This window comes from Athene cunicularia (assembly GCF_003259725.1).
Source record: "Athene cunicularia isolate RWA chromosome 1 unlocalized genomic scaffold, athCun1 chr1_part1, whole genome shotgun sequence".
NCBI classification, from domain to species: Eukaryota; Metazoa; Chordata; class Aves; order Strigiformes; family Strigidae; genus Athene; species Athene cunicularia.
The window spans coordinates 10,520,133-10,547,949 of record NW_020799091.1 but is presented as its reverse complement, the minus strand read 5'-3'; the positions used below and the strand labels follow the sequence as shown (position 1 = coordinate 10,547,949).

Genomic DNA, 27,817 nt, shown 5'->3' with positions numbered 1-27,817 from the left:
TGTGATACTGTGTCATATGGTATCACTATAAGCAAGAGAGGACTGGACTAGAAAAAATATGAGAAGATGGATGGTCAAAACCTGTCTTGGAGGTTAGTTACTCATGGCATGAGACAACACAAAAAACCTCTCATAAATCTGGTACTGATCAGCATTTCCACGAATGACTCAAAATCCAAGCATGGCTTTTTACATTTGTAGTTGACAGCAGACTGGGACAAGCTGACAGAAAGCTAAGAACAGGACTAGATATCAAGGCAGACTTGATGAGCAGGGAAAAAAGGATGTGATCCAGTGATCCTCTGTTGGGATCCTCCTCCAGTCTCCGCACAGAGAACAAGAAATTCTCAGTCTGACCCATGGAAGGCCTTTTCCCTGCTTATGCCTGCCTTTGGCAGCACAGTGTGTAATTGCCTTAAATTACAGAAATTTAATTAGACACCAAGAAAACCCTTTCAGTGCAATGAAGCACGGGGGTGGATTGCCTGGAAGGCTGCTAGGACAGGTTGGTCCTCCATGTGGGGTGATCGGTGAGCAGGAGGTGCTAGCCCTGCCTTCAGGCAGGAGGGAGACATAGCTGACCTCCTGAAGTCCTGCTCAGACCTGCCTTTGTGTGATCTTTATGGTGATGATGTTTTGTTATGATATTGATATTTTGTCTCAGGATGTTGTTGTTATAATGCTGCTTTATTCTCTGCTCCTCTACTGATAGCTCCTCCTGTCCAGGTGGCTGGTTGGACCAGGGTTGACCTGGTATTCTCAGACCCTGGGTACACAATCACTTCAACACAGCATAAATCCGAGCTGCTACTGGGATGGTCTTGTCCTCTCCCCCTGCAACATGTGCTTGCTCTTAACCCCTCACTTGCCTGGCACTGCAGACCACACAGCTGTGCATGACTCAGGTCAGGAGACTGATCCAGCTAAAAACTCACCAGCTGCAAGGGAGGCAAGAGGAGGGATCAGTTTTCCATTACTTGTTCTGCTATCTCACATTTTTTGTCTCTCTTGTCTACCTTGGATGGAGCAATCAGGTCTTGTGCTGTGTTTGGAAAGCAGAGTGGAAATGTAAGGTGATACAAGCACTGGTTTGAATAATCTTTTCCAGACTGAGGGATGTCTAATACTTCTGTGCAGAGGAAAGCAGTGTCTGAGAGCTCCTGCTGCCCCTCGGCTGGGAGCAGGGCTGTGCAGAAGCCCTGGGAGATGCCAATCACCACCTCAGGAGGCAATGACTTGCACTGGATGGCACAAACTATCTCCCAATTAACATGAGGATGATGCCAGGAAGATGTTTGTCCCATGTTTCAGTCCTGATCCCTGCCCTTCCAGGGTCCTGCCTCTTGACCAGGGGTCACCACAAGCCTTATTTTGCATGTCTAAAATATCTGCCTAGCTGCTAATGCATTTCTTTGTGAATCAACTAAAACCAACCAAATCTTGTTATTTGTGAGAGGGAGCTTGTTTTGTCACTGGGTACATTTGCTAAGACTTGGAGGGTTTGCCAAGATTAGGAGAAACGGGCACGTGTCACTGAGGGAAGGCACCATTCAAGGAATAAATGAGGAAGATCAAGAAGAAAAGGATCTGGTGGAGACTGTGTGTCACAGAAAATGCATTTTAAAGTTACTTGACTTGTTTTAACCGCAATCGGGTAATGAATGAGGCAGCCAAGGGAAGGCTTTTGGCCTTATTCCCATTCCCTGTTAGACACTCCTCTGGTTGAACGCATGTCAGAGCAGTCTCTATCCTGACACCAAGTGGAGAGAGCTCACAAGGGCTCCTTTAAAATACCATCAAGCATATGACACTGCCAGTGAGGACAACTGCCGGCCCCACCACCCCTTCTAGTGCCAGCAAGGCATCATACAGTTTATAAATATTTTTGTATTTATAGGATTTTTTTCAAAAACCTGGCTCTTAGAAGCAGAGATGATTACATATGACAAAAATCACCATTCTGGCTCCTGCAGTTTCCACCGGTGCCTCCTGTGGTGAGCAGCCTGGTGTGTGGATGCAGAGCATCCTTGCTGGGAACAAGGTGGGTTTCCAGAGCAGTGGGGAAGTTGCAGGACCACAGACTGGTTAAGGTTGGCAGGGACCTCTGGAGGTCATCTGGTCCAACCCCTCTGCTCAAGCAAGGCCACCTAGAGCTGGTCACCCAGAACAAAGTCCAGACGACTTTTTAGTTATCTCCAAAGATGGAGAATTCATTGCCCTGAAAGTGAAGAGTAGGGTGTCTTTTCCTTGGGAGGAAGGGCCAGTGATTGGTTGTGTAAGGAGATGGGCATTATAGTGTGTGGAGGAGGTCCCACCATGCTGCCGAAGAGCAAGACAAGGTGCACAGACCTGAGCCTGGCATCTCTCCCAACACGTCTCATTTCCACTTTCCAGCATGCTCCATCTCCAGCCTTCACCCATTTTCTCAGGTGGGGCTGGAGGTTTGGTTTCACCCTTCCCCTGCATATCAGACATCCAGCAGAAGCTTCCCAGCATGCAGTTCAGGTCCTCACCTTATGCACCTCTAACTCCTCCTGAGCAACATATATTTTTTTACTTTGGTCCTGTGATTAAGGGACATCACGGACAGATAGGGCTTCTCCTATTCATCCTATGAAGCCTTCAGCTTCACACACCCATTTGAGGTTGTTTTCTCCCTGGTGTCTTACTTTTCATTCTCACTTTCTACACCTCTACTTCTGCCTCCTGGGGGGAAAAAATATCCTTTACTGAGTTGCAAGGCACCAGAAAGTCCAGTGCCAGCTGTGGCTAAATCTGCAGCCAAGAAGCAGCAGCATCTGAGAGTGCTCTGCACCAGAAAGGTGAGATCTTTTCTCCCAGGGAAAAAAAATCTGCATCAATTTAACACAGAAAGTACTAAACACATCTAACATCAAGCTGTACCATCCCTCTGATGAACAGTGTTCAAAAGCAACACAGAAAGGAGGCACCGGTGATGACGAATTTATGAAGTAGAAAGCATTCAGCAGCTGCCCTGTGTTTTAAGTCATCTCCTAATTACTCTAAATATGAAAAAAAGGAAGAGGAAAATGTATCACACATGGACTTACCCAGCTGATCCAGAGCAAAGAGGGCTGGGGCACCTTCGGAGAGCTCATTGTCTGAGGGAAAAAGAAGAAATGCTTGGAAAGGCCAGCTGGAGAGGGAGGTGTGGAGAGCTGGGGTGACAACACTGTTTTAATCACACTGCAGATAAGCCCCTGCTCAGCTTGCTTCCAGTTCACCCCAACAGCCTTTATGTGTGTGTTTCTTTTAATCCAGCTGTTCCTGAAAAACCCTGGAATCAGCTCAAGATGGAGACTTGTCAGGATGAACTCCTATCCCCCTTCAGCACTGCTGCAGAGCAAGAGCTCTGCTGCCCTGTATCTGCCCGCGCTGGGATCCCCTGGCCATGCTCCCCTTTTCAGCCATGCCATGTCTCTCTGCTCCCTTCCCTGGCTCAGCTGGGGCATGGCCAGGAGCATCCTGCCTGCAGCAAAGTTTTCCTGCATGCTACGGTTTCCCCCAACAATGACAGCTGAAGTAGGTTTAACCATCAGGAGCAGGAAAATTCTCCAGCTGCCATTTTTCAGAGGCTGAGCAAACCCTTGAATCATCTGATAATAATATTGCTGTAACTCAGTGCCTGTGGCAGGTTAGACCGTGAGCTCTGGAAACTCCCGAGCTGGTGGCATCTCTCACCAAAAGCTCATGGGATATTATTTTGTATCCCAAACCCAATCCCACCACAAGCTCACCCATCCTTTCTGCTCCCAGCTGCAGACCACAGTGCACAGGGATCCCTCACTGCCGGAAGGATCTGCAGACACATAGGAGCATGTAGCCAAGCATTAAATACCATTTGTGCCTTGGAGTTGGTGGGGATTTAATTATTTTCAGACTTTCCTTGAAATGTCAAAATGCTGCTAAACTGCAAAAACTCAATGTAATTAAAAAAAATGCAGAGGTGGGCTTTTTTTCTCTCACTTTTTGTTTGTTTGTTTTTTTCTTTCAGGTTTATGGCATTTGTTCAATGCATGAGTGAGACTAAAAAACATTTTGGTCTGGAATCTGTGGACTGTTCCTAAGGGGTTCAAAGAGGATGTTTAAGAAGGGCAGGTGCATGACACATTCATAATCCATACTTGTGACATTTCTAAGAGATCTTGCTCCCCACTATAAAATGGCCCATCAGTTAGAAAAAGCTGTGAGCCACTAGTTTAAGATAGCAATGGGCTGCATACAAAACCAAAAGCCAATACATATCTACATTTAAATGTTTGGGATTTTTATAAACTCCTGATGGCAGTGGCTCTGCCCTCCTCTGCTTTACAGACCCAAGCACAGTGGGATCCTGAACTCAACAGGCATTTGACCACTACAGCTATAAACAGTAACACAGACTACACACACGGTGAAGATTTTAAAAGATAACAGAAAAAGAGATTGTTCTAATGGGGAAAACTGATGGACTGCCGCAGACATCCCTGTGCTGATCCCTTGGAGCCACCCGGGCCTGGGTACGTGCAGAAGCAGCAGAAGTGCTATCATAAGGATGCCACCCAGTGGTGCCTGGCTGGGAGGACTGAACCCAGGGATGCTGGGTTCAAAAGCATAAACCCACTTATCTAATTCAGCTCTCACGGAAAAGGAGGCAATGCTCTGTCTCGGACTGTCCCCTTCCCCTTCCCCAGGCATCTGGTCTATCAGCGGGAAGCTGAGGGAAACAGATGGAGATAAGCGAAGCATTTCACCAAAGCAAAATGTTTCCGTTCCCAAGGTGCTGTCATCTGGAAGGCTGTGGGTTTGTTTTGGTTTTAGTCTGGAGCACAGTGCGTCCCAGCCAAAGAAGCAAGCTTTGCCCAAGGAGGGGCAAGCTCCAGTGATAAGATGAGCTGGGGCTGAGCAGAGAGTACATGTGGCTTCTTCTGCCAAATGTTTGAATGGGAATGAAAAAGCAAATTACAGAAGCTGTCTGGAAATTAGGTAGAAATGAATCAATAGAGGAATTTCCCATTGCATCTGCCCCGGGTGCTTTCCTGAGACTGGCAATTTCTGCAGAGCAACGGACCCCAGCCTTGGGCTGGCAGGTCTAGTGTCATGCTAAGGTGGGCTGAAACCTTGAATGGTTCTGCACAGGGAGCTCCAGCTGGGGCAGCCCTCGGCCCTCCTATCACTGCTGGGACAGCGTGTCTCCCTGGAGCCATCCTCAATTGTTCTATTCAAATATGAATGAAGAGAGAAGGGAGTATTTTACTCGGTCTCCTTCTTAACCACTGTCATCTGTGGAGTACTGCTTGTGGAGAATGAGGGTGGTCATGTCTAGCACAAGTGGCATATTAACTTGCCAAGAGGTGGGTGTCGGGTTTTTTTTTGGCAAAAGGCCACTCCAGAGAAGGAAGACAAACCACAGACCTAGTGCCTGTGTCGGTGTGCCAGCTCCTCACAAGACACTGCAGCTTGGATCAGACCTTTCCCACCTTCATGCTGAGTACTGCCTTGCTCTGGATGTAGCCCAGCAAAACCCCTGGGACCACTGCAAGCACAGTGAAGGGCAGCAGCACATCGGGAAGGCTCCCAGCACATTCACTGGGTGGATTAAAAACCAGCAATCATGTCCTACCTCCTTTCACACTGGCAAAGGGATGGATCCCACCATGAGACAACCAGTTGGTTTCATCCAGCTTCCAGTTTTCACCAGGGTCCATCTCTGATCAGCAGCATCAAAGATCTGCTTGCAATGACTCCTGCCGCTCTCTCTGGGGAATAACCAGAAGATACTCTGAGTGCCTGTCATGGGCTGCACCATGGCCAGCTGCTGAGCTTACCTCAGCAAAGGAAAATATCTGCTAGTATTTCAGGAAAAAAGGAAAATTAAAAAAAAAAAATTAGAAAATAATTGCACGGCTCACAGGGGACTATTGGACCAAGGAGTAGCTGACTCTGCCAAGCCTCAACTTATCACATCTACAAGTCTCCCTGCTGTGTCAAAAAGCCACTGATGCTTGGACCTCTTCCATTTTCTGTTGTCAGTCTGAGCAATGCTTAGAAATTCCTAATCCTCCACAGTATTTTCAGGGATGGGCTTTTAGTTCTGAGTGGCGTGATGTGCCACGAGTGCATCCATCAGAAATGTATGTTTTGGCTTTACTTGTCCAGCCCGATTGCTATGAGGTCCTGGTGGGTGAGGAGAGTAACAAGGGTGCTGGCCCCTGCTCCCATGTCCCAGCCCCTCCATGGACAGGAGTTACAGGCTGAGAGTTATCAGTTACACATTACAAGCTGATGCTACTACTGGTTGCTTGGCTCTCACAACTGTCCCAGCCCCGGAGCGATGGCTGTGAGCCACCAGGGAAGGATGGAGATTACTGAGCAGTTAAAGCTGGAGCTCTTGACCCCCAAAAGTCCCTTTCTGGTGTAGACACCTAATTATTTTCCTGACTATCAGCCATTTGGTGCTACCTATGGGTTTGCTGCAGCTGGAAGTCCATGGAAATACGTGGAGATATTTTCCCTCCCTGACCCCTTGGACCTGTTGACCTCTGGTGGGGTAGGCACACAATGGCATTTCATGCATTCCTAAATTTTCAGGATTACATGGATTGGGGAGGGAATAAACTCCTTCCAGCATCAACAACCTCTAATTTATCGAAGAAACACATGAAACTCTTGGTATGCAAAAAAAAGTTACTGCAGAGGGTTTTTTTGCCTCTGTGGGAAGATGCTGAAGAGGAGGTGACCACAGGGACTTTCCTTAATGCTGTTTGAGGCAAACTCGGACCCCAGATGGCACCAATGGAACTGGTTTCATGGCGAGGTGAGTCCTCTGAGACCCACCACACTGGCAGCTATGCACCTCTATCAGCCTCTGATTTTCATCATCATTATTTGTAGGAATATGTTGTAATTTAATGCCACCAGGACCCTAATTCAGGGTGCCTCTGGGAGGGACGGGCAGGTAGTGATGGGGGGACACTATCACACCAGCAACATTTCCTTAGGAAACCAGGCAAAGGAAGAGATGGATGGGCTCTGTCTCCACAGGGAAGTGAAGCATAGCCAAGCCACACCACTGCACTTCGCAAGCACTGGTACCTTCCAGCCACCATCCCATCGGGGGGAGATGCAGGAGCTGGGGAGATCCGGGAAGGGGCAGCAGCTTCACACTGCCATATCACCCCAGTGGCTCCTGGCACAGCACAGCCCAAGCTCCTTCCCCAGTGTACTGCTGGGTCTCACCAGGGTGAATCATGGCTGCACTGGTGCTTTCCTGGCTGGACAGACCTGTGAGAGGTCATTTCACACGGTCTCCTGCTGAACACCTTAATTAAGTAGAATTAAATACTTATGCGCATGTGTTTGCCGAGCAGCAAACAGGACAGGTCACTGCCATGTGCAGATGGAGCTTGACTGGAGTTTTTCTGATGTAGCAAATTCACCTGAAGTGCAATTAAGAGGTACTGAGACTCTGAGCAAATTTGGGTTGAAAATGTAAGTAGTTTTAGCTGAAAGAGAAGAAAAAAGTTCTCAGAAAAGCTGAAAAGCTACATTTTAACATTTAAAAAAGAAACTTTTTTTGTTGTTCTTTCAAATGATGTTTTTGGTTTGAAAGTGACCTAGTTTGCTTTTTCTTTTATTTTCTTTTTTTAAGTTATGAAAAGCACTAAGTAATCTTAAACCAGAATGTCTCATGCAATGCTTATGAAAAGAAATCAAAGAAGAAACAAAACATTGTACTTTAGGGGGTGACCCAAACCAAAAGTATTTTCGATTTTTCTGTTCAGCCGCTGAAATGAAAAAACCTACTATTTGTACAGCTCCACTACTGAAAGGCATCTTGTCAATGTGTACTACTGGCAATTTCTTCTTTTCACCTGCCAAGGGAGAAGTTTGTCTGCAAGTTCAATAAAAGTATACGAGGGAAAGAACGAAAGGGCAATTTATCAATATAATGTGGAAGATAAAATAGCTTTTCCATATTCACTCATTTCTCTGAAAGAAGGAAAAAGCAAAACTCCAGACCTCAGCTTTTTGCCCATGTCCCTCTCTGCTCAGAATCATATACACATGAAATCGTATAGACATGAGTCCTGAGCTCCCATCACACAGAAGATTAATTGCAAATTTAAAACTTCTGACTTTCTCAATACATAAGGTCCAACCAACATTAGAGAAAACAGAGGACAAAATTTATTGGGGACAACAATACCAGCAATGAGAAAAGTCATGAACCTCAGACACTGCTGTAGCTTTGGGGCAAACATCCATTCCCTTCACAGCAGAGCTTGGTGCCACCAGAGGCTGGTGGTGTCAGGTCCTCGTGGCCAGCATCACAGGATCCGGATGGGTTTGTGGTCCCTGTCTCACCACAGAGCATCAATTGTGCCCACTCTCTGCTGCGGCCACCCAGCAGGATGGGATAGGAGGGAAAGGGATGGGTGCGAACACAGACCAGGGCTCATTGCCTGCGTTAACATTGATGTGATAGATTTCTCACTAAAACGCAAAGCTGAAGAAAGACGCATTGCCACTCAGCCTGGTGTCTCATGAGGCTGGGATTTATCCTCCAGCTGCTTGAAGCACTCAGCCTTGTTGCAGTCAATAGTCAACACCTATTACCTCCACCTTTTAAGAAGGAAAGAAATCAAATGTCAGATTTCCAAAGTGCCTGCACTCAGATCCTGTGTCCAGTCTTCACTTAGGGCAGGGGGAGCTCATTTTACACACCTACAGCTTCTACCAGTCTTCTAAGAAAGAATGAGATGAGAAAAGACTTGACTCGCATTCCTGCTCTATGTCATACCCTGATACAGCATTAAAAAATAGCAGGCCACTTCACAGCTTTCATTATACCCAACACCCACACGGATCACAAACCACCGTCCATTTTCAGTCTAAACTGCAAATCTTTTCCAAACAATATAATAGAGTAATATTGGAATGACCATTTCAGCAATATTTTACAACCTCCTTAATCTGTAAGAAGTGACTGTCGAAGGACAAGCCCCAGTTAAGCTCCTCTTCTGGAGCATTTCCAGTTTAAGACAGCCTGCCATGCAGCCTCTCTGGACACTCAGCAGCTGCACAGGGGACTTGTTTTAGTACCATAAACTGCAGAATTCACAGAGCCAAACCAGCAAGAAAATAGAAGTTAATGACCTGAGACTAACCCAGACAGACAAGAGATTAAAGAATCAAACTCTAAATGCTCTAGCACACAGGGCCTTGATCTGGAAGACAAGAAGCCAACAGCGTTTGCTCTAGCACTGCCCTCAAAATTGCCTCCATCCACGTGGCTCATCGAAACCAGGCACTGCTGAGCAGAGATGCAGTCACTGTATGAAGGATCTCCCATTTCTCTGAGCTCTTGTATCTCCTTGCATATGATTCAACTTCAAATCTCTAGCTCCATCCACCTACTTTATCAGGGGTAAAAATCAGTGGCATCTTCCAGAAGATGCAGTCTCATCTACTTCTCTCCTCCACAAGGAATCAAAGAGGGCATAATTTTGTGAGATGCTTAGTCCAGTCTGACCCAGGCATTGCTAGGGATGGTGGTCACCTGTAGCTGGTGATAACCACACACCACCTTGATGATCTGAGCCTCCAAAGCAGCACATGGGAGCCATTTGCTCTTATGATTTCTTTGTTCAGATGAAAAACCTTTCCAACCCCCTGTAGCACCTAAGAACAGCTCATGTGTGAACCCTTCTGAGCAGGATCTAGCCTGGGGAAGTCAGGCAGTGTGAGGTGCACACAGCTGGTTCCTGGGCAGCAGGGGAGCCCCAAGCCACACCACCACAGGGTGTGGTGACCAGGCCAGGGCAAGTGACTGCAGAGCCACCACCAGCATGTCACAGCCCGGTGTAAAGGGGGAGTGAGCACCAGCAGGGTCTGGGTCAAGAGGAAGGGCTACACAACAGCTGACATGGCCACCAGCCATGGGAGGTCTGGTAGATGGGCATCAGGGAGGACAATGAGGAGAGTGGCATATCAGTTTGGTGAGGGAGGGTGGGACAGGGGAGAGAAAGCTCTGTTTCCACTCATGTTGCAAACCCTACAGTGGGGACTGGCCGTTGGTAATGTGTTTTCCAGCAAGACAGGGCACTGACCTTAACCTGTGCTTCCAAGCGATTTTTGGGGTTTGGGACAAATATTCACCATGCCAAAGGGATGAGGTGGGCAGCCAAGGCAGGACTGAAGCTGAGGCAAGAAGCAGGGACTGAAGAAGGGAGCTTGGTCCAGCTGGTGAAGATGAAGAGAGCTCAGGCAGACTGTAGGAGGTCTTGGGCAGCAGTCTTGCAGCAGCCACATGTGGAATTAAATGCTACAAGACAGAAGATCCCTTTCCCTGGGATGTTTCCCAGTGTCCTGCAGAAACAGTGGGATAGCAGCACAGCCTTCCTCTTGTCAGGCATTGGCTGGAAAGGTCCATCCCACACTCCCCAAAATGGTATATATACAACCTTATGGTGCCTGTTCCAGCACAGTGCTCAGCAAAATGGTATATACATCCTTATGGTGCCTACACAGTAACCCAGATTCTTCCCACTCCTAATGAATCCAGAGAAAATGTATCCCCTGACCCTCAGTTTCGCTTGGAGCAAAACTTTCATGTGTCAAAAAGGCCACGTATGCCAAATGTGGGAGCAGTGCTGAAGTGAAGTCACATCGCTTGGGCAAGCAGCCGCTGCTCTTGGGCAGGTATCTTTGCCCTGCGAAGGCGTCACCTTTCTGCACCCACCTCTCTGCAGCTATTCATCTGCCCAAGGGCAACGCGAACAGGAATAAGGAGGTCTGACCAAGCCTTACAGAGCTGAGCAGGGCAGGATCAGGTCTTGGAGACGGACATCACAAACCTGTGTAACTGGGAGCACAATGGCCACAGCGAAGGGCACAAGGCAATGAACTGCTTCCCCCCTACCGCAGAGCTCAGCCTGATGGCTGTCTTTAATCACCCACTGCTGTTCTTTACTGCCTTGGATGTGCTCTCCCTTAATTAGCCCAAAAGGTGACAAATGAGCTATTTATTAATGGATCATTCAAAAAGCTCTATTTGTAGCTGGTCTGGAAAAGGTTTTTTTAAAAACAGCAAGTTTCAGCCAGCTGGCACAGAGCATGATCACAAGTTAATTACATGATCTCATGGCAGTTATCTCGAACTAATACATCATTAATCTGATCTTACGACAGCTGAAGGAAAAGCCCAGAGCCAAGAAGCACTTGAAGGCTCCAGAGTCCCCAGGACAGGAGCCCTTTTTATAAAAGCTGTGGGTTTACACACAGCAGGTACATGTCAGGACAAGCTGCAAGTTGTATTGCTCCCCTTGCCCCAATGAACAAAACCAGTCAGGAGACAGGAAACACACAATCTCCTCCAAAGAGAGGCTTCCCAAAAGCTCAGCTTCCATCCCCCTGCTTTGGTTCAGGGCTGTGAGGATGGCCAGAGCAGAAAGGGGCTCAGGGACAGGCTCCCAGCATTGCTTAGGAACCCCAAGGCATTTCTTATAAGCTCTCTGTATGACAAAGCCCTTTTGGACAACCTGTCCCGGTCTGGTCTCAGGGGAGATATTGACAGCTGGGTAGTTTCAGGTCACCCACACTGATGGGCCAGGCACTACTAGAAGCTCCTCTATATCCCTTTGGATATAAAGGTAGGAAGCAAATCAATAAATACATCCCTATTTATTTGTCATTATTTCATTTGAAAAGCTCATCCCTAGCTAGAGACAACACAAATAACCAGGAACCAGAACAAAACCTTGAAAAGCTTTGAAAATACTAGCTTCAATTTCAGCCAAGATCTTACTCTCACTCTTGAGCAAGGGTGCCCCCCCAAACAGTCCCAAAGAAGCTCACAAGACTGTCTCAGCCATCCCGCAGGCACGGCAGGACAGCAGGAGCCACCTCGCAGCCCTCCAGGAACAGCACTCCAATGACAAGGTACAGGAGAAGCTGGGTGAGCAGGTCAACCCAGATCTGGGGTGGTTTTAAGATCTGTAAGGTTCTCCAAGTTACCACGTGGAATGAAATTTCTCTTTCTTACTTTCTCTGGTTTTCTTCCAAAATCAGCAAATTGAATTGCAACTCAATGATTCAAATGCTAAAGCACTTGAAGCAAAGCCTGTGTCTCCCTTTGTGTCTTTTGCAGAGCTGTCTGTGCTAAACTAGCGATACCAAACACCACCACACCTCATTTCTGCCAGTTATCTTCACAGGCAATTAGCTGCCATGTTATTTTAGCCACAAGAATCACTTATCTATTAAGAGAGGGTAATTTCTCTGTGCTGTTCCCGTGACCTCTCAGAAAGCACACGACTGCCTTTTTTTTTTTTTTTTTTTTTTTTTTTTTTTTTTTTTTTTTTGCATTCTTAGTAGAAGATGTACCCATTACAGCCTCAGTTTGGACAAGATCTTTCAAGAATCAGTAAAATATAAATGGTAAATCTTACCTGACAAAACACCCGTGATTTCTCTGGTGACCAAAAGTGTTCTTGCTTCAGTGCTGCAAGACCAAAGCTTTCTCGTGGAGACGTTTGTCCTCTATTGGGTAAGGGCTCCACGAAAACTATGCAGCCGTTGCCTGGACTTGCTTCAGTTTGGGTAGGTAAGGCACCGGAATTCAGCTGCTCTTGTGTGTTCAAAGAGCTTCAAAATGCTCTACACCACCTATCAGCATTATGGTTCCCGCAAGTATGCAAGGTATGCATTTGTCTTCCTGAGTCATATAATTATCTTTGGGAAAGTAACCTGCAGAAGCACAGCAGAGAAAAAAAGAAATCAACTGGCCATGTAAATCCCTTGATGGTCAGGTAGCCCTGCAGGGACATCACTTCGAACAGAGGCCTTGCTAATTCGTGTGTCCCAAACGTCAAAGCTATCAGAGATGCTGGGCTGTCCACTTACATTCCTGCCTCCCTCTGCAGTTTGCAGCAGCACATGCGGGGAGTGCTGAAGAGGAGCAGCACAGTCTCAAAAGCTGCCACAGCACTGGAAGAGCTGATCTGAAGCTCAGTGGGTTGCACAAGTTACAGGGTGGCATCTGGCCAGGAGGAAAGGTAGGGTGAAATAGTCCCTGTTAACTTCTGTTAATGGAGGCTGAGTCATCAGTGTTACAGGCTGAAAAAATGATACGATGAGGCAGTGTCTGGGCTAGTTACATCTTGATAAGGATGGTGGGTGTCTTCCTGGGTTTTCCATTGAGTCAGAAGCACCTGGGGAAAGGTGACAGAAAGGGATTTCTGCCATGATCAAATGCCACCTCAGGCAGTCTCAGAAGACAAATAGATACCATGAGAGAATAAGATACCATGTAGGTGAACTTCCCAGAGAAGCTCCTTGTGCCAAACATAAGGGAAGAGACAAGGCTGAGAATGGAGATCAAACAGTGAAGGGGGCCTTGATTACACCAGCTTCTTCCAAGGAAGAATATGGGCTTACCATGGAAGGAATGGCTCCAGCAGATGGTCACACCCTGCAGTGTTTGAATTTCAGAGTTGCCAGTTTTCCCAGATGATTTATAACAAGGACATCTCAGAAGTGAAGCTCTAATTTGTGCATGACAACAGCAAGCTCACTTGAGCACAGACAGTCCACGCACTCGAGGCGGATGTGAACGGATCTTGGGTTTTGCGCCATCTCCCAAAAGACCAGCTCCATACATCATCTCTCTTGACAGCTTACAGTACTCAGGAGGTGATTTCAAAATTATGAGCTCAGCTGTGAAGGGCTTCCAGCCACCAGGTTAGACAGAAAACCTCATACCTGGGAGGCAAGCAGCTCCCATTCCCAGGACCAGGAGGTCTTCAAGCTCCCACGTGCGCGGAATGACAAAGAGAAACATGTTGCGCAGCCTTTGCTCTTTCCAGCTAGGGCTCGGTTTTTTCACCCTATTCCATCTTTGGCCAGTATTGCCTAATGCCTCTGACAGTATCTGGCTGTGCTTGGTGCCTTGGTGCAGTGTGAGCAGGTTGGGATGCTGCCAGGCATGAGGTGGGCTGCAGGCTGCCTGTGCTTTTAAGAAGCCAGCTGGTCCAGGAGCAGCAGACATCAGCAGGGGAGCAAAGACCCTCAAAGAACCTGCATTCCACACCTCCTCCAGAGGCATGTCTCAGCTCTGACCACAAAGCACCTCTTAGCAAGAGGCATTTTGGGCACTGCCAGCAAGATGCCAACTGGTGCCAGCTGTGGTGGCAGCTTCTGTGTGGGGTGGTGAAGGATTTGGCCTGTGCCATTGCCTGTGCACAGGTGAGGAGCTGAGAGGCGCTTCGGCTGTGCTGGGATGTCTTGAGCCATCCTCACATTCAGGCTCACCCACCACATCTGCAAAGCAGCAGGAGCAGCCCTGGCAGTGTCAAACCGCTTCCACCAAGCCCCTGGGGTGCTGGTGCACCAGGATACACCCTGACGATGAGGACACCCTAAGACATTGACTGTAGTGGGAGACACTTGGAGAAATCACTTTGCTTGGACAGAAGTTAACAGATGGACATTTGTGCAATGAAGGATTTGGAGTAAGCTTGTTTTCTAAAAAAGATCCTAAATAGCAGGCTTGTAATTACAGCAACATGGAGTCCTGGTGGCTTTTCCATCCCAGCTGACAAGGGGCATGCTCTTACCCTTCTCCCAGCATGTCCATGCGGGACTGAGGTCGCCCTGCTGCAGCACAGGCTCATTCGCTCCTGCACAAACATGTTGGGGAGCCAAAATCACCTTCAGAGAGGTGAGCAGCCAGCGCTGTGTAATTCACGGTCCTCCACAGCTCTCACACTGTGAGTCATGAGTTCCACGGCAGATATACAGCCAGCGGCACCAGTCTGCCTTGGAGACAATGGAGCGGACAGTTGCAGCCCAAGTCAAGCTCCTGGGTGAGATGGGGTGAGGTGGCAATGAGCAGTTATTGCACAGTATTGCAGAAGGGTTTACCCACAAATGGGGTGTCTCTTATCTCTTACTACCCTGTGCTGGGGGCAGGGGGTGGTGCTGGATGCCACCAGCCTATGTCCTTTCTTCAGCCACATCACCTGAGTCTTGCATCTGGATGCCCATGTCCAAACTCCTGTCCCTCTCAGCTCATGCTGCTCATGAGTTCGTTTGAACTGGTGGGGGAATGGTCTTCACACCAGGGCCTGTCTTCTTTTAAATGTCTGCCCAGATGCAAGTACTGTACTCCCCCGAAAGAGTAGGGTGAATGAAGAAGAGCGTCACACCAGTCAACAGGATGAGAAAGGTCATCCCTGTGTGGCTGGCGAATTCTGTCTGGAAACAGACACTGTTTCCTAAGAAAAGCCTTTCTGGGCACAATCTCACAGGGAAGCTCAGAGCTTGTCCATGTCCCAAACAGTGGTGGGGTGCTGTGCTGCTGCCTCTTCAGCAGCAGCAGAGCCACATGGCTGAATGTGGGTTTGTCACCCACCCTTATGCCCTTCCCCAGGATCAGCAAGACCAGAAAAGGGGTTGGTAAGGCAGCAGTGGTGTTGGCAACTAGGGGAGGAGTTACATGGCAAAACTGGGCCTCAGTGGCTCATGTAAAGGATGCCTTGTCCTTCCCTCCTTACCTGGCTGCATATAGGGGTTATGGCATCCTGCACCTGGTCTGGCTCCTAATGTGTCCTCCTTCAGTTCAGGGCTAACCCAGCACCTTTGCTCCCTGTGACTCCCCCACGCATGGCTCTGACCTCCCAGTCCCGTATGTCGCCATGCAAGGACAAGCCTGCGCTGGCTCCCAGCTCAGCTGACAGCCGGTGTGCCTCTCCCCGGGTGGTGGGAGTGGGGCTGCTGGGTGCCCCAGCCCCAGCTCCATCAGTGAAAGACACTGGCACTCAGGAGGTGTCAGTGTGGGGCCCCCAGGTCCCAGTTGACCACCTAGCTGGCCTTGTGGCACGCTTGTTGGACAGACACACAGATGGATGCTCATTGATAGTTTCACACTGGTGGAAGAGGGAAGAATCAAGTCTTGCTTGGGTAGGCTGGGATATGTAAAAAGCAGACCAAGTGGGACCTCAGGATAATGGTAAGCCGCAAGCTCGCTCATGTCTACTACATAAAACGGAGTGTGAAAGCCCTGCTGTGGTTGGGGAGAAGAGAAACAAATCTCTCTCCTTTCTCCAAGAGAAATAAGTCTCCTTACCCCCAAGAGTCTGGTGCTGACTTATGAGGGTGTGATCTCTGCCTCCAGGGTCATTTGTGGCACAGACACCTAATGTCTTGCTCCTGGGATCAAAGAAATGCAGCCATCGGTGACTTTCTCCTGATTTTCTTCTGGCTGCCCACCCTTCCCTGTGAACTGGGACACTGCGGTCACCCTGCACCCCACATCCTCTGCAGGTCCCTCCTCTAAGTGCAAGAGGACCTGCATTCATCCAGGGCTCAGCCCCACCTCACGCAGGGTCCCCTCTGCCCCCTGGCACAGGGGAAGCCAGGGCTTCTCACCAGGCATGAGGATGGAACAATTATAAGCCCCCACCACTAATTAGGCTGAGCAAGTGTTTATCCACCAGTCTCAGATGTGGCATGGTAAAGGGTGAGTCCTTGTCACTAAACCACTGCCTCACCCTCTTCAGTTCTTGTGAAAAACCAGAGAAGACCTTGGGTTTGCTTCACACCAGAACAAACTCAAAAGTTGAAACTTCTGAATATCTCATAAAAGAGAAATGCCATGTTCCAGCCAGGTCTACTTGCTGCTTAAGAAAACAAAACTGTCTCCACTGCAAAAATATCAGCATTGCAGTGGCATTTGTTCCAGCTGAAATGTAAAACATGCCAGCTCCTCTTCTCCTTTCACATTACTGCTTGAGTATTCCTTATACTTGTGTTTTATAGCATTAAGGGGCTTTTGGTTTGTGCATGTTATTGAAATTCTCAGCAAGGAACCAAAGTAACAATTATCCACCCCACGGTCTGGTGATTAATGAGGGACTCTGATGAACACAGTGATGCCATGTAACTAGTATGAGCTATTGGTGAAGAACAACCATAAAGAACATCTGCTCAGGTCAGTTATGGTAGAACAGCATCTAACAGGATGTGTCCAGATGCATCCTGGAGACTGAGACACCAGGTGATTTAATTATCCCTTGAGGTAATACACAGGCTTGCACACCGGGGGGTCAGCAGAGGCTCCCGCAGCCCCTGCACACACACTGCTGCCTCTCAATTGCCAGGGAAATTGATATTTCCCTGGAAAATATCAATTAATCCTTCTTTTTTTTTTCTTTCTTCTCATTTTGGGAATATACCACTTTCAACAAAACTTCTGCCAGGAAAAGTTTCTTAGTCCATATGTGGAAAAAGCCACCTTGGAGGCATGATCAGCCAACAGTTAGGGCAGGGCAATTGTGGGACCTCAGATGGCCTGTTTCAAATGCGGATCTCAGACCTGAGCTTCCTACATCCTTAACCATTTCGTTATGGTCTTGGGCTCTAACTCTTTTCCCAACAAAATCAATAAATCAAAAAATATAAAGATGAGATTTGGTTCTCCTGCAAAGTTGGGGGAAAAGGATAAAGCTAGAAGAGTGTTTCTTCCCAGCCACAGCTCAAGCTGTTTTACTCCTAGGGAATGTTCTCCACGTTTCTCATGATGTCTGCATGTCCTGAGCCAAGATTGCACCATCCGTGCTGCGGCTGCTCTCAGCCACTCGGCTCCAGGAAACAAGAACTGCTACAGGCTTCAGCAGGTGTTTAACAGCCTGAAGCCAGACTGAAATGCAGAGGTGATGTTTGTCCTGTGCTAATGCAGCTCAAACCTTCTGCTCACTCACGTCCTGCCCAGGCAGCAAAACACCACGTGTGGCTGTGACTGCTTTTCCCTAATAGCACTAGACAAGTCCATCCTCACAAACAACAATGCCCCACTGAAACAGGTTCATGTCAAAACTCCCATTCCTCTCACCTGGTCCTGTTCACTAGTTCTTCTGAATGGGTGGGGGAAAGGTCTTCACACCAGGGCCTATCTTCTGCTAAACATGTCCCCAGCTGCAAGCACTGCACTCCTCCAGAAGAGTGTGGTGAGACAGGGTGACACCAGGAAACAGGATGAGAAAAGCCACCCCACTGTGGTTGGCAAATTCTGTCTGAAAACAGACAGCAGCTCAGGGAGGAGCTGGGTGGGAGCTTGTCCATGTCCCTGCCCCTGGTGGGGTGCTGCACCGCTGCCTCTCAGGGGCAGGAAGGGAAGGAGGGGGGTGGACAGGAAAGGGGGGTTATTCCTGGCTCATGTCAGTGTGTGTGGGCACAGGGCACGGTGCAGGGAGCTAACATGAGCCTTTGACATCACTGGTTAAATTTAGGGGATTGGCACAGTCCTAAAATGGTCTGGAGGAAAGTTACTGCAAGGCTGACAGGATAGAGACAGCACCCTGCAATCGCCTCCCACCCAAGCACAGGGCAGGGGATGGAGCCAGGAGTTTCTGCACCAGCCCCACTTCTATGCCACGTCACCCCTTCAAAAATAACCCCCCAGCAAGGTGTGCTGTGCTTTGCTGCAGCACAAAGCAGATAGCCTCTCTGGGATTGCCCATGACAGCGCCAAGGGGACCCCTCCTGAAATCACCCAGCCTCATGTAGCCACTCGTCCTGCGCTGCTGGTCAGGGTGGAAGGTTGTGGGGTGATCGAGGTGCTCCCCAGGTGGCAGTGATGTGAGAGGGGAGGTGATGCCGAGCAAGTCCCAGCCCACAGACTCCCCCAACAGCCTCCTGCAGCCACTGTGTCCCCTCCCCAGGAGATGCTGCAGCTCTCACCGACCAGACAGCCCCGAGAGGAGCGTACCTCCAAAGAAAAGGAATGGGAAACAGTCACTAAAGAGGCAGGTCCCCACAAAAGATGAAGAGGAAACTCCAAAGTCCAAGAAGAGTCTCTGAATCCCAACTTTGTCTGCTGTTTGTAGAGGTGAGTGGAGGCTGAAGCTGTGTAATTGCAGTTTAGGTTGGTTTGTGCAAGAAGATGGCTTCTACACTTTCATGGTGTCTTTCATGGACATTTTATTCTTTTCTCTTGATTCTTTGTTTATTCTTGCAAAGCACTCCCTAATCTTTGTGTGAAGAACATCCTATTTCAATAAAACTTCTGAATTTTCACATACCTTCTGTATGGAGATTGTGGGACACCCACGTTTGACATGACCAGAAAGAGCAGCTCTCTTTTTCTGAGTGTACCATCTTGCATGAGCAACTGTCTTGTTTTGCTGCAGTCGTGTGGCACCTGAATAATGGAGACTAGGACATTTCTTGTGTGAGGAAAGAGCCATCTGCTTGCTTTCCTGAGGGAATAGCTCTGCAGCCACCGAACAGTTGGTGAAACAGCAGCCACGGGAAGAAACTAATTCCAAGCCAGACTGTGAGAAACAAGATAACCCTTAATTGCTTTCTCAGTACTTGTCCCCAGCTTGTGTTAACACCAAAAGGCAGTGGAGCCGAGCAGGCTGACAGCCCTCAAGCCCAGCTTATCGTTTCGGACATTAGTGATGCCTAAAAGTACACTAAAGGTAATCTGGCCAACAAACTGTAGAGCTTGTTTTTTGTATAATGAAATTTTCTTCATACCTTAATCAAATTTATTAGATGTGTGGAAGGGCTGCTGACAGCATTTCCAAATTTCTCTGTCTTGAAGAAAATCATCATCACAGCTTCAGCCCATGAAGCTCCTCCATGTCCATGGGATGCGGGGCGCTCAAATTCGGGGTATTCTCTCCACAGCCAAGCCAAGATGGGCCCTTATCACCACCGTGCAGAGGAATAATAAACTCACTATATCAGAGCATGATGTGTTTCTCAAAAATCTGGAATAGTTTTCTTTGCAAAATTCGGATAGTTTTCACAGAAAAGCCCATGTTTCATCTTTGGGTTACAAACACCAGGCATCTTCAAGGATCAGGTACCATCACTCTCATTTTATTTCCAACATTGCTATTTGTGCATATAGACACTAATTTACCTGCTTCACAACCACCTGTTACTGTGCACCATCCCCCAGGTTTTCCCAGTCTGTGACTGCTGAGGACATTTGCTACAATTTGACTCCAGCTAATAAGCAAGATGCAGTGTGGTTCTCAGATCAGCCATTCTTCTGCCCTGTTTTGTTCCTCCTTTGATTAATGTATTCTCTTTGATGCTGCTCACGCTCAGGGATATATTGCAAGTGCCTTCATCTTCCCACCTCCCACTGCAGTCACTGAAGGTCATCAGCCATTTTCACCTGCCCAATTACTTCTGCAGAAGAGAACCTGATTCTACCTCACAGCTTTCATGTTGAAGTACTTGAACTTAATGAGCTCGATGGTGATTAGTGCAGATCCAAGCACTCGTGAAGAACAATGGAGGTTATCTACATAAAAAGTACTCATTAAATTATACTAGAACCTAAAGATGGCTGGAGCAGAGCTCCTCGGCGATTATACTCCATTGCTGTCTGAAACAAGAAATCATGTCATGAGACTGTGCTAAACCAACCAAGGTATATCTCACAGCTAGTTTCATCCTCTGTATCCATTTTTTCCTTTAGAAGGATGTTCTCACCTTTTAATGGTTAAAGATGTTCTCATTTCCAACCTAAATATATTCATGGGCATTTGATGTCCATTTGTTCTTAAGCCTATGTTCTCCTTTAGTTTAGTTCAGTCCCATACCCTTTTCTAACTGAGGAATCTATTTTTAAAAGAGCAGTTGCAACCCATATATACAGCACTGAGCTGTATTATACATTTTGTGTAGTATATAGTGGCCCCCTAAGGCTGTGACATACAAACATTCATTTGCTTAATTTTATTCTAGCATGTAGGCCTATTAAAATTAAAGGGACTACTCAGAAATAAATGAAGCATAACTGCAGGAAAATTGGTTGTATAATTAACTGCATCGGTGTGTATTCTGCATCTAAAGAGTCTGTTCTGCTTTTCAAAGGGATTATAATATGTATTTTCTGTCAACAGAAACAAATATCCTTTAATTTGTCTTCTTTCATTATGAAATTAGAGTTCTATGAAAAATTAATAATATTACATAGGTTCAAAAGATGTTACAAGCATATCTAAAGCTGTAGGGCTGTCTCAGTAATCTTCTGTTAAGAGTAATACAAAAGCAAACCCAACTCCTTTCATCCAGCAAAATCCTTCATCCAACAAGATGCAGAAGCAAGCCAGGGATACGCAGCTTCAACAATGACAGTTCCTTATTGCTCAGTATGTAGTGCTCTGTCATTTCTGATTGCTAGATATGGATTTTACATGCAATTTATTATAAAAAAGCTAGGAGAACTTTAGCCAAGTTAACATAACATTATCCATAAAAATAGAGCGTACACCATTTTTACCTACACATGGATTAGTGTGTAGCTAACAAAAATGCATTTACTGAGTGATAGAACAACCAACACCTCCCACCAGCTTCACTGGCACAGTACCTGGGCACAAAACTAAATTGTTATACCACATGCCGATAAACTTTTAATACAGAAATACCTATTTCAGATAAAAGTGCTTTGCTATTTTTACCAACATAAATTCCTAGTTCTGAGTACACAAGCACAGACTCAGCCTGTAGTAACTGGCAATATGAATTACACATGGCACAGCACAGCGGCTTCTCCCATCAACCAACCCAGTACTTTCAGTGGAGAAAATTAGTCTGTCTGGTGCAAGCATTCTGAGTTCTTTGTTCTTTTAACCAGTACACCGGAAAGTAAAGTGAACTTCAGCTCCTTCCATGTCAGTCCATTTTAATTCTGTGTGTGTGTGTGCATGTATATGCATACAGATAGATAGATAGATAGATAGATAGATAGATATGCAGGGCTAGACAGCCAGCTCCTAGTTAGTCAGCCCTGTGAAGCTGCACCAACACTGCACGAATATTCTGATCAAACAGTGTTTCAAGTCCAGTACTCAGAGGCTACTCTGGAAGTCACACTCCTTATTTTGTCCAAGGTCAGAGGACTTCTGGGTTTTTATATGTGTGGCACATGTGTAAGTCAGCTTTGGGCTAACCTCCCCTGCACTTCTGTCCAATGCTTTCAGCAGTGCACCTGCAACTACGGAAACGGTCCCAGGTTCTCCACTTGCTAGCAAATCCCTGCATTTCTAGCTCATAAAATAGTTTCTGTATTCCAAAAAGGCCTTTCCCCCCTTCTCTTTAAGCAGTTTTTGTTAACAGTGACCTGCTTTAACAGAATGCAGTAAGCATTTCCAGAGGATGAGTCAGACAACCAGCCTACCAGCTCTCCTAAAACAGATGAATCTCCCTCCAGAGGTACCCATTCTTCTCCATTGATGACAAGGAAAGACTAAAGCAGTTACTTCAGACCTGGATATCTGATGTCTGAATGTCCCAAAGAGGGGAGATGATTCCCACCCAAAATGGATCTACAACTGCAGACTACTTTCAAAGCTTTCTCATCTGGAAGGGTTACATGGCTGGGATTAGTTTCACCTGATTTAAGATGTAAAATTCACCCCACATGAACGGAGGTGCCTACTTTCAGGATGAGATGAATCACACCAAATTCCTGACTTGGGATGGGCTGTTTCACTCTCAAAAGCTGCATCCCTCTCCCACTTCACTGACACCAGCACTCAGATGACCAGTTTATATGAGCCATAGCTGGTAGGAGAAGGCCATTCCCTGCAGTCCCTGTGCTCCAGGAGGACTGGAGCTGGGGCACCTACAGTCAGCTTTGGTTGATATTTCTTGTGTTTAAAAGTTGGCATCTTCTAAATTCTTTCAGTTTCTTAAACTTTAGGTAGATTTCCATCCTATGCCCACTGACATATTTGCAAAGCTAAATTAAGCATGCAAATCACTCTCTTGTGTCTGTTAGGTGAAGCTTGCTGATGAGCTATGAGGGTTTTCTCAGGAAGGGATGGTGTTCTACAAACTTCAGTTGCTCCTGGCATTTTAGATGCTCTGTGTTTTTCCTTTGGGTATTTCCTCAGTCTGTTTTTACTGCTGGTGTATTCAGGCAGACTGATGTGTTGGTGAGCATGGCAGAGGGATGCTCCATGCGGTAGCTCCATCTGCACAAGGCAGCAGTTGGCTCCAGAGAGAAATGCTTCCCTACAGACTGGTGTGACAGAAAAATTATGTTTCTTTGCCTGCCGTTAAACCGAACTATCACATATTCAGTTGAGTCATCCACAAACCTCTAAAGAACCAAGTAGGAGACTGTGGCTATTCTCTGGACTGCAGTTAGCAGGTGATCTTTATCAAACTGAAGTAATCTGCTGCTGCTGTATCAGGTGGAAGACAGCATTTCTTTCTGTATCATAGCTGTGTCTTGTCTCTCACACACACACACACAAAAAAAAAAAAAAGTGCATTTTGCCCTCTTTCTCCATTCTCCAATTCTTTTCTTTGCACTTTGAAGTGATACCAGTTTCAGTTCAGAAACACTTCCCTGTTCCTCAGCTTCAGAGTTGGCTTTCTGTACAGCTCCATGGCTGCAGGGACCATACCATATTTTCCTGCCACTTTACTTTGGAACATAATTAAGGGCTGCTTCAAACACAGGAGCTGCAGCTCTGTAGCTTGGCTGCAAACAGGTGACCTCCTCTGAAGAGACCACATGGGCAAGCGCCCTGCTTTGAGCACAGCCTCCTACATCTGCTGGCTGGGACCTGCATGCAGATGTCCTCAGCTACTTGAACCAAAACTGGTCAGATTGGCAAAGTTCTACTATTCAACCCATCTAAATCCAAATAAACTAAAAATTGATGTGGACCCTCAAATTATATTACACTCACTTATGTCAGAGGTATGCACGCTCAGGGTTGCACCAGTTCAATTAAACCAGCACAATGCTGTACCTTTAAGTACAGTGTAGTACCGAACCTTTGACATGACACAGCTGGGTTCATACTTGGTTTAACTCAGTTTAACAGAGTCAAAACTATATCACTCTTGTAAAATTCAAATATCGTGGGGCTCATTCTCTTCTGGTTGACTCTGGTAGTTATAATGCAGGTGTTACTCCATTGACTTCAGCCATGCTTCTTCTAAACATGATGGGGAAGGGAGAAGGACTTGCACACGCTTTGTTTCTTGTCTGGTTGAAGATACAATTGCTAAAGCAAAATTGTTTTGTGTTTTGATTTCCCGGAACTCATAAAAACAAAGCGGGCAGCTGAGATCAGTGTGATGAGTTAGACAGGCAAATCATTTGGGAATGGTGCTGAATGTGAAGAATAATTTTGCATTATTATGATATTCATTGCTCTCTGGAGAATCTGAGACAGAAACCTGAAGAAATTGGCCTTAATTCCTCTACTCTGCTGCTTGATAGAGGAAAAATTCCTACTGACCAGAAATGGGCATGAAGAAAAGATATTTTTGTTAAGTGTCGGTACACTTGCTGCTTTTGGAAGTAGAAAACATTTTACCTTAAGCGCTCATACGTGCAAAAAAAACATGAGCAGAAAGCCAACACAGCATGTTCTAATACAAAATGAAATATGACCTTTTAAGGAACCTTAGGGTTCTGAAGAATAAATGTTAAATCTATATATAATTCAAAGTATATTGGCTAAATTAGAGACTGGATTCAAACCTGTCCTGAATAAAACCATCCCCACAGTCAGTTTTTGACTTTATTTATTCTCTGTGGTTAAAAAAAAAAGGCTTTTGAAATTTTACTGTTATTAACCAGTTTACTGCATGGGGAAACCTGTTGTCAGAAGAGTGGCTGCCATGCCCGTGCCTGCATGCAACTCCAACAGCAGCAGTGCTCAAGGGCTCGATCCCGGCAGGAGTGAGGGTATCCTGGAAGTCAGATGTCGCTGGACCCAGGTCTTGGCCTGGGACTGCCAGGGCAGAGCCCCGAGCCCCACATGGGCCTTCAGGCCATGGGTAAAATGCAAGGTGAGATATTGCAAGGTGACTTTTCATCTCCTGGTCCTCACCACCTCTGCAAGTTAGCTTTTTACTGTAAAAGTAGATTCTTTAAAAAAAAAAAAAAAGTATTGCATACTGATGTTTGAAGATCCCATAGCTTTCCTTGATCCATAAATTATTATGCTGCAATGTTATCAGGGAATGAAAACATTGAGTCAAATCCAGTTTTATCCTGTTAAAGCTCCCACTCACTCTTATTTTGAAATGAATTTACTTGTTTTGAAAGGAATTATTTTGAAAATAATTTGAAAAGAAAGCACACAAGTTGAGGTATCACTTTTATATAAAGTATACACGTTTAATAGCCCCATCACATTGATTTAAAGAACTTCTGATCCGACTGGGTATGGCAAGACACTAAGAACTGAAATAAATTTGGATATTGAGAGATATATTAATAAAGACAGGTATTCCCTGGCCTTGACAGTTCTTCCTGCTCTCAAATAAATAAACTCATTTGATACTTTTCCCTTCACTCCTTCTTGAAAATAATTTTTAAAAAGTTCTCTTACTGTTTAAGAGCATGTTGGCTGTTCATGTGCCAGTATTTAAACTCACAGTCACATATGGCTCAGTTCTTCTATAACCACCTTGTGGATAAGAGCTGGGGAAAGAGCTTGGCCAGCATGTGGATAAAACACAGGAAGATTGTCAAATACAAAAACCAGCTACTGCAAAACCAGCAGAGGCAGACAAATACTGGATGCCAGCATCTGCCAATATATAAATAAAATTACCAAATTGTTACCTTCCTACTGTTTGAAATATAAACAGGAAATCCACAAAATAGTGTCATTTGAAATGTGTAACATGATCTTTTTAGCTCCCTGGACTCATCACCTGAATAGCAATGCTTAGCATACAGAAAATTCAAACCACAGTAGGAGTGTTATTTGGTGCCGTATTTGCACAGCCAAATGCTGTGCTTGCAATGTGGAAACAGTTTGGACAGAAACTTACTGGTGTCCAGCAAAGCTGGACTGGAAATATATAAAGTCCATGCAAAAAAGGCTTAGTCCTAGTTCATCATTACAAATTATGTCTTTTGGGAGCCAAATCTGCACTGCAGTCACTGCTTGAGCACAGTCGTCCTTCAAGTAACCATGGTGGGGAGACAGCAAGAACATGACTTTCCTGAGTTGTTAAAACTGAGCCCAGAGCAAGCATTTCCTCCATTTTCAGCTGTTTTACTGATTAAGGATACCAATTAAACCCAGACACCAGAGTGAAAAGAGCAGGAGTATTTTACCGGTGATAACCAAATAATGTAACAGAGTGATACAGAAAACGTGCAGTAAGAAAAGGCAGAATAGTGCACCTAAAGCAACAAACAGGAAAATACAAGGTAATGCCTCAAATCATTACTACATGAGAGAGAGAATTAAGAAAGATCCCTCACCCCTTGCAGACGTTGCCATCACCCAGCCCCGCAGTGGCTGGGCAGCCCCGGTTACAGCGAGGGGTTGGGGAGCCTGTCCCGGCAAGGGGGAAATCCTGCGTGTGCGTCCACCCAGAGGTGAGGCTGCCAAAGTCGCTGTGAGCGGGTCCAGCCTTATACACTAGAGATCGACAAGCCAGAATAGCTGGGGCTTTTGTTTGGAGCGGAACATTTCTGGTTTCATTCTCCTGTCGGATTCCACCCAAAGCCTGCCCAGGGCTCGGGATGTGGGAGACCAGGGGAGTTTCTAACAAGGCCAGATACGTGGGTTCTCAGCCTTGGACAAGGCTAAACAAGGGAAGGTGGATACATTCTCTCAGCATTTCGTTCTCACTACTGATTATGTTCTGTCTGAGCTGCATCTTTCATAGCGAGCTTACATACTTTGTTAATGATTACGTGCTAAGTTAGCAGCTTCAGCTTGGGGCCTGTTGTTCAGGCTTCAGTATTTCAATGCTTTAGCACTTTTTACATCAGCATGAGTGGGTTGTTATAACTTAGTACAATAACTACTAGCACAATAGTTTTCAGTTATAAAATCTAGCAGATTCATCTATAGGTCAACTCTGTCTTGGGCTGGTTGTCCAAGCCTTAGCCCTTCACCAGCCCACGTGTCAGTGTGTTTTAATGTATTCATCTGTTCCTATGCTCCACTATGTTGACACTAGAGTACATTTTCCAAAACATTTGTGCCAATGACTGTTTCCTTACCACGATTACCTCAATATCCATATTAACAACAGAATGAGCTCAGAAAGAGATTCAATGTGATATATTCTTAGTAATCCAACATTCATATTATGTACCAAAAATACTCCTATGATACAATGAAACTTTATTTCTTAAGGAACCATTTGAGATCTCTTGTGAACAGATAGTGAAAAGATTCTGTAAATGGAGAATCAATCTTGAAAAGGAACTTAGAAGTTAAATGTGTGTACCTGCAGAATAAGAAATCATCTATTTATGCCCCACATCTTAGGGCATTAGTGAGGGGTTTGCCCCTGGACACCAGGATGTGAATTTAAATATTATAATTCCTGATGCTCTGCTACACCAGGCACACAAAGACCTCAGCTGTCTTAATTCAGAGAACAAATTATTCCTCATTTTAAATATAAACCCAAATATTTCCCCCTCTCTAATGAAAGACAGAGTTGGAGAAAGACTGTATTGATAGCCTTGAGAATCCAGTGAAATTTCTGAAAATCATTTTTACGGTGTGAGACTATTCCCTTTGCTAAACAGAGAAGCCAGTCAGGCAGCTCCAGATTTGGCTCCCCATGGCTGCTCCCCTGTTAGTGGCCATGGGGTGCTCACAAGCCAACCGGACCCTGTGAAAGAAACATTTAAGAAAAGTAAATGGTAATTTCTTATCTGCATGGCTGCTTCTGGATTTTTTTTTCTTTCTTCTGAGAGAGACAAGCCCCAGGGACATACCATTCCTGTACACAGTGCTGTTGCAGGATTGCTCTCCCCATTGCTGGTGGGCATAGGCCA

At 46.2% G+C, this 27,817-nt stretch overlaps 1 protein-coding gene across 1 annotated transcript in view; it reads right to left on the bottom strand.

Moving 5' to 3' along the window:
* AMOTL1 (angiomotin like 1) overlaps positions 1–12,552 on the bottom strand; it is an 81,512-nt gene extending 68,960 nt beyond the window's left edge. The window contains exons 1-3 of the mRNA XM_026848967.1: positions 12,453–12,552; positions 5,624–5,759; positions 3,072–3,122 (exon numbers count right to left, since the gene is read on the bottom strand). Coding sequence (XP_026704768.1) covers positions 3,072–3,122; positions 5,624–5,708 — 136 coding nt within the window. The 5' untranslated portion in view covers positions 5,709–5,759; positions 12,453–12,552. The remainder of the gene's footprint in view (positions 1–3,071; positions 3,123–5,623; positions 5,760–12,452) is intronic.
* Between the last annotated feature and the right edge of the window lie 15,265 nt (positions 12,553–27,817).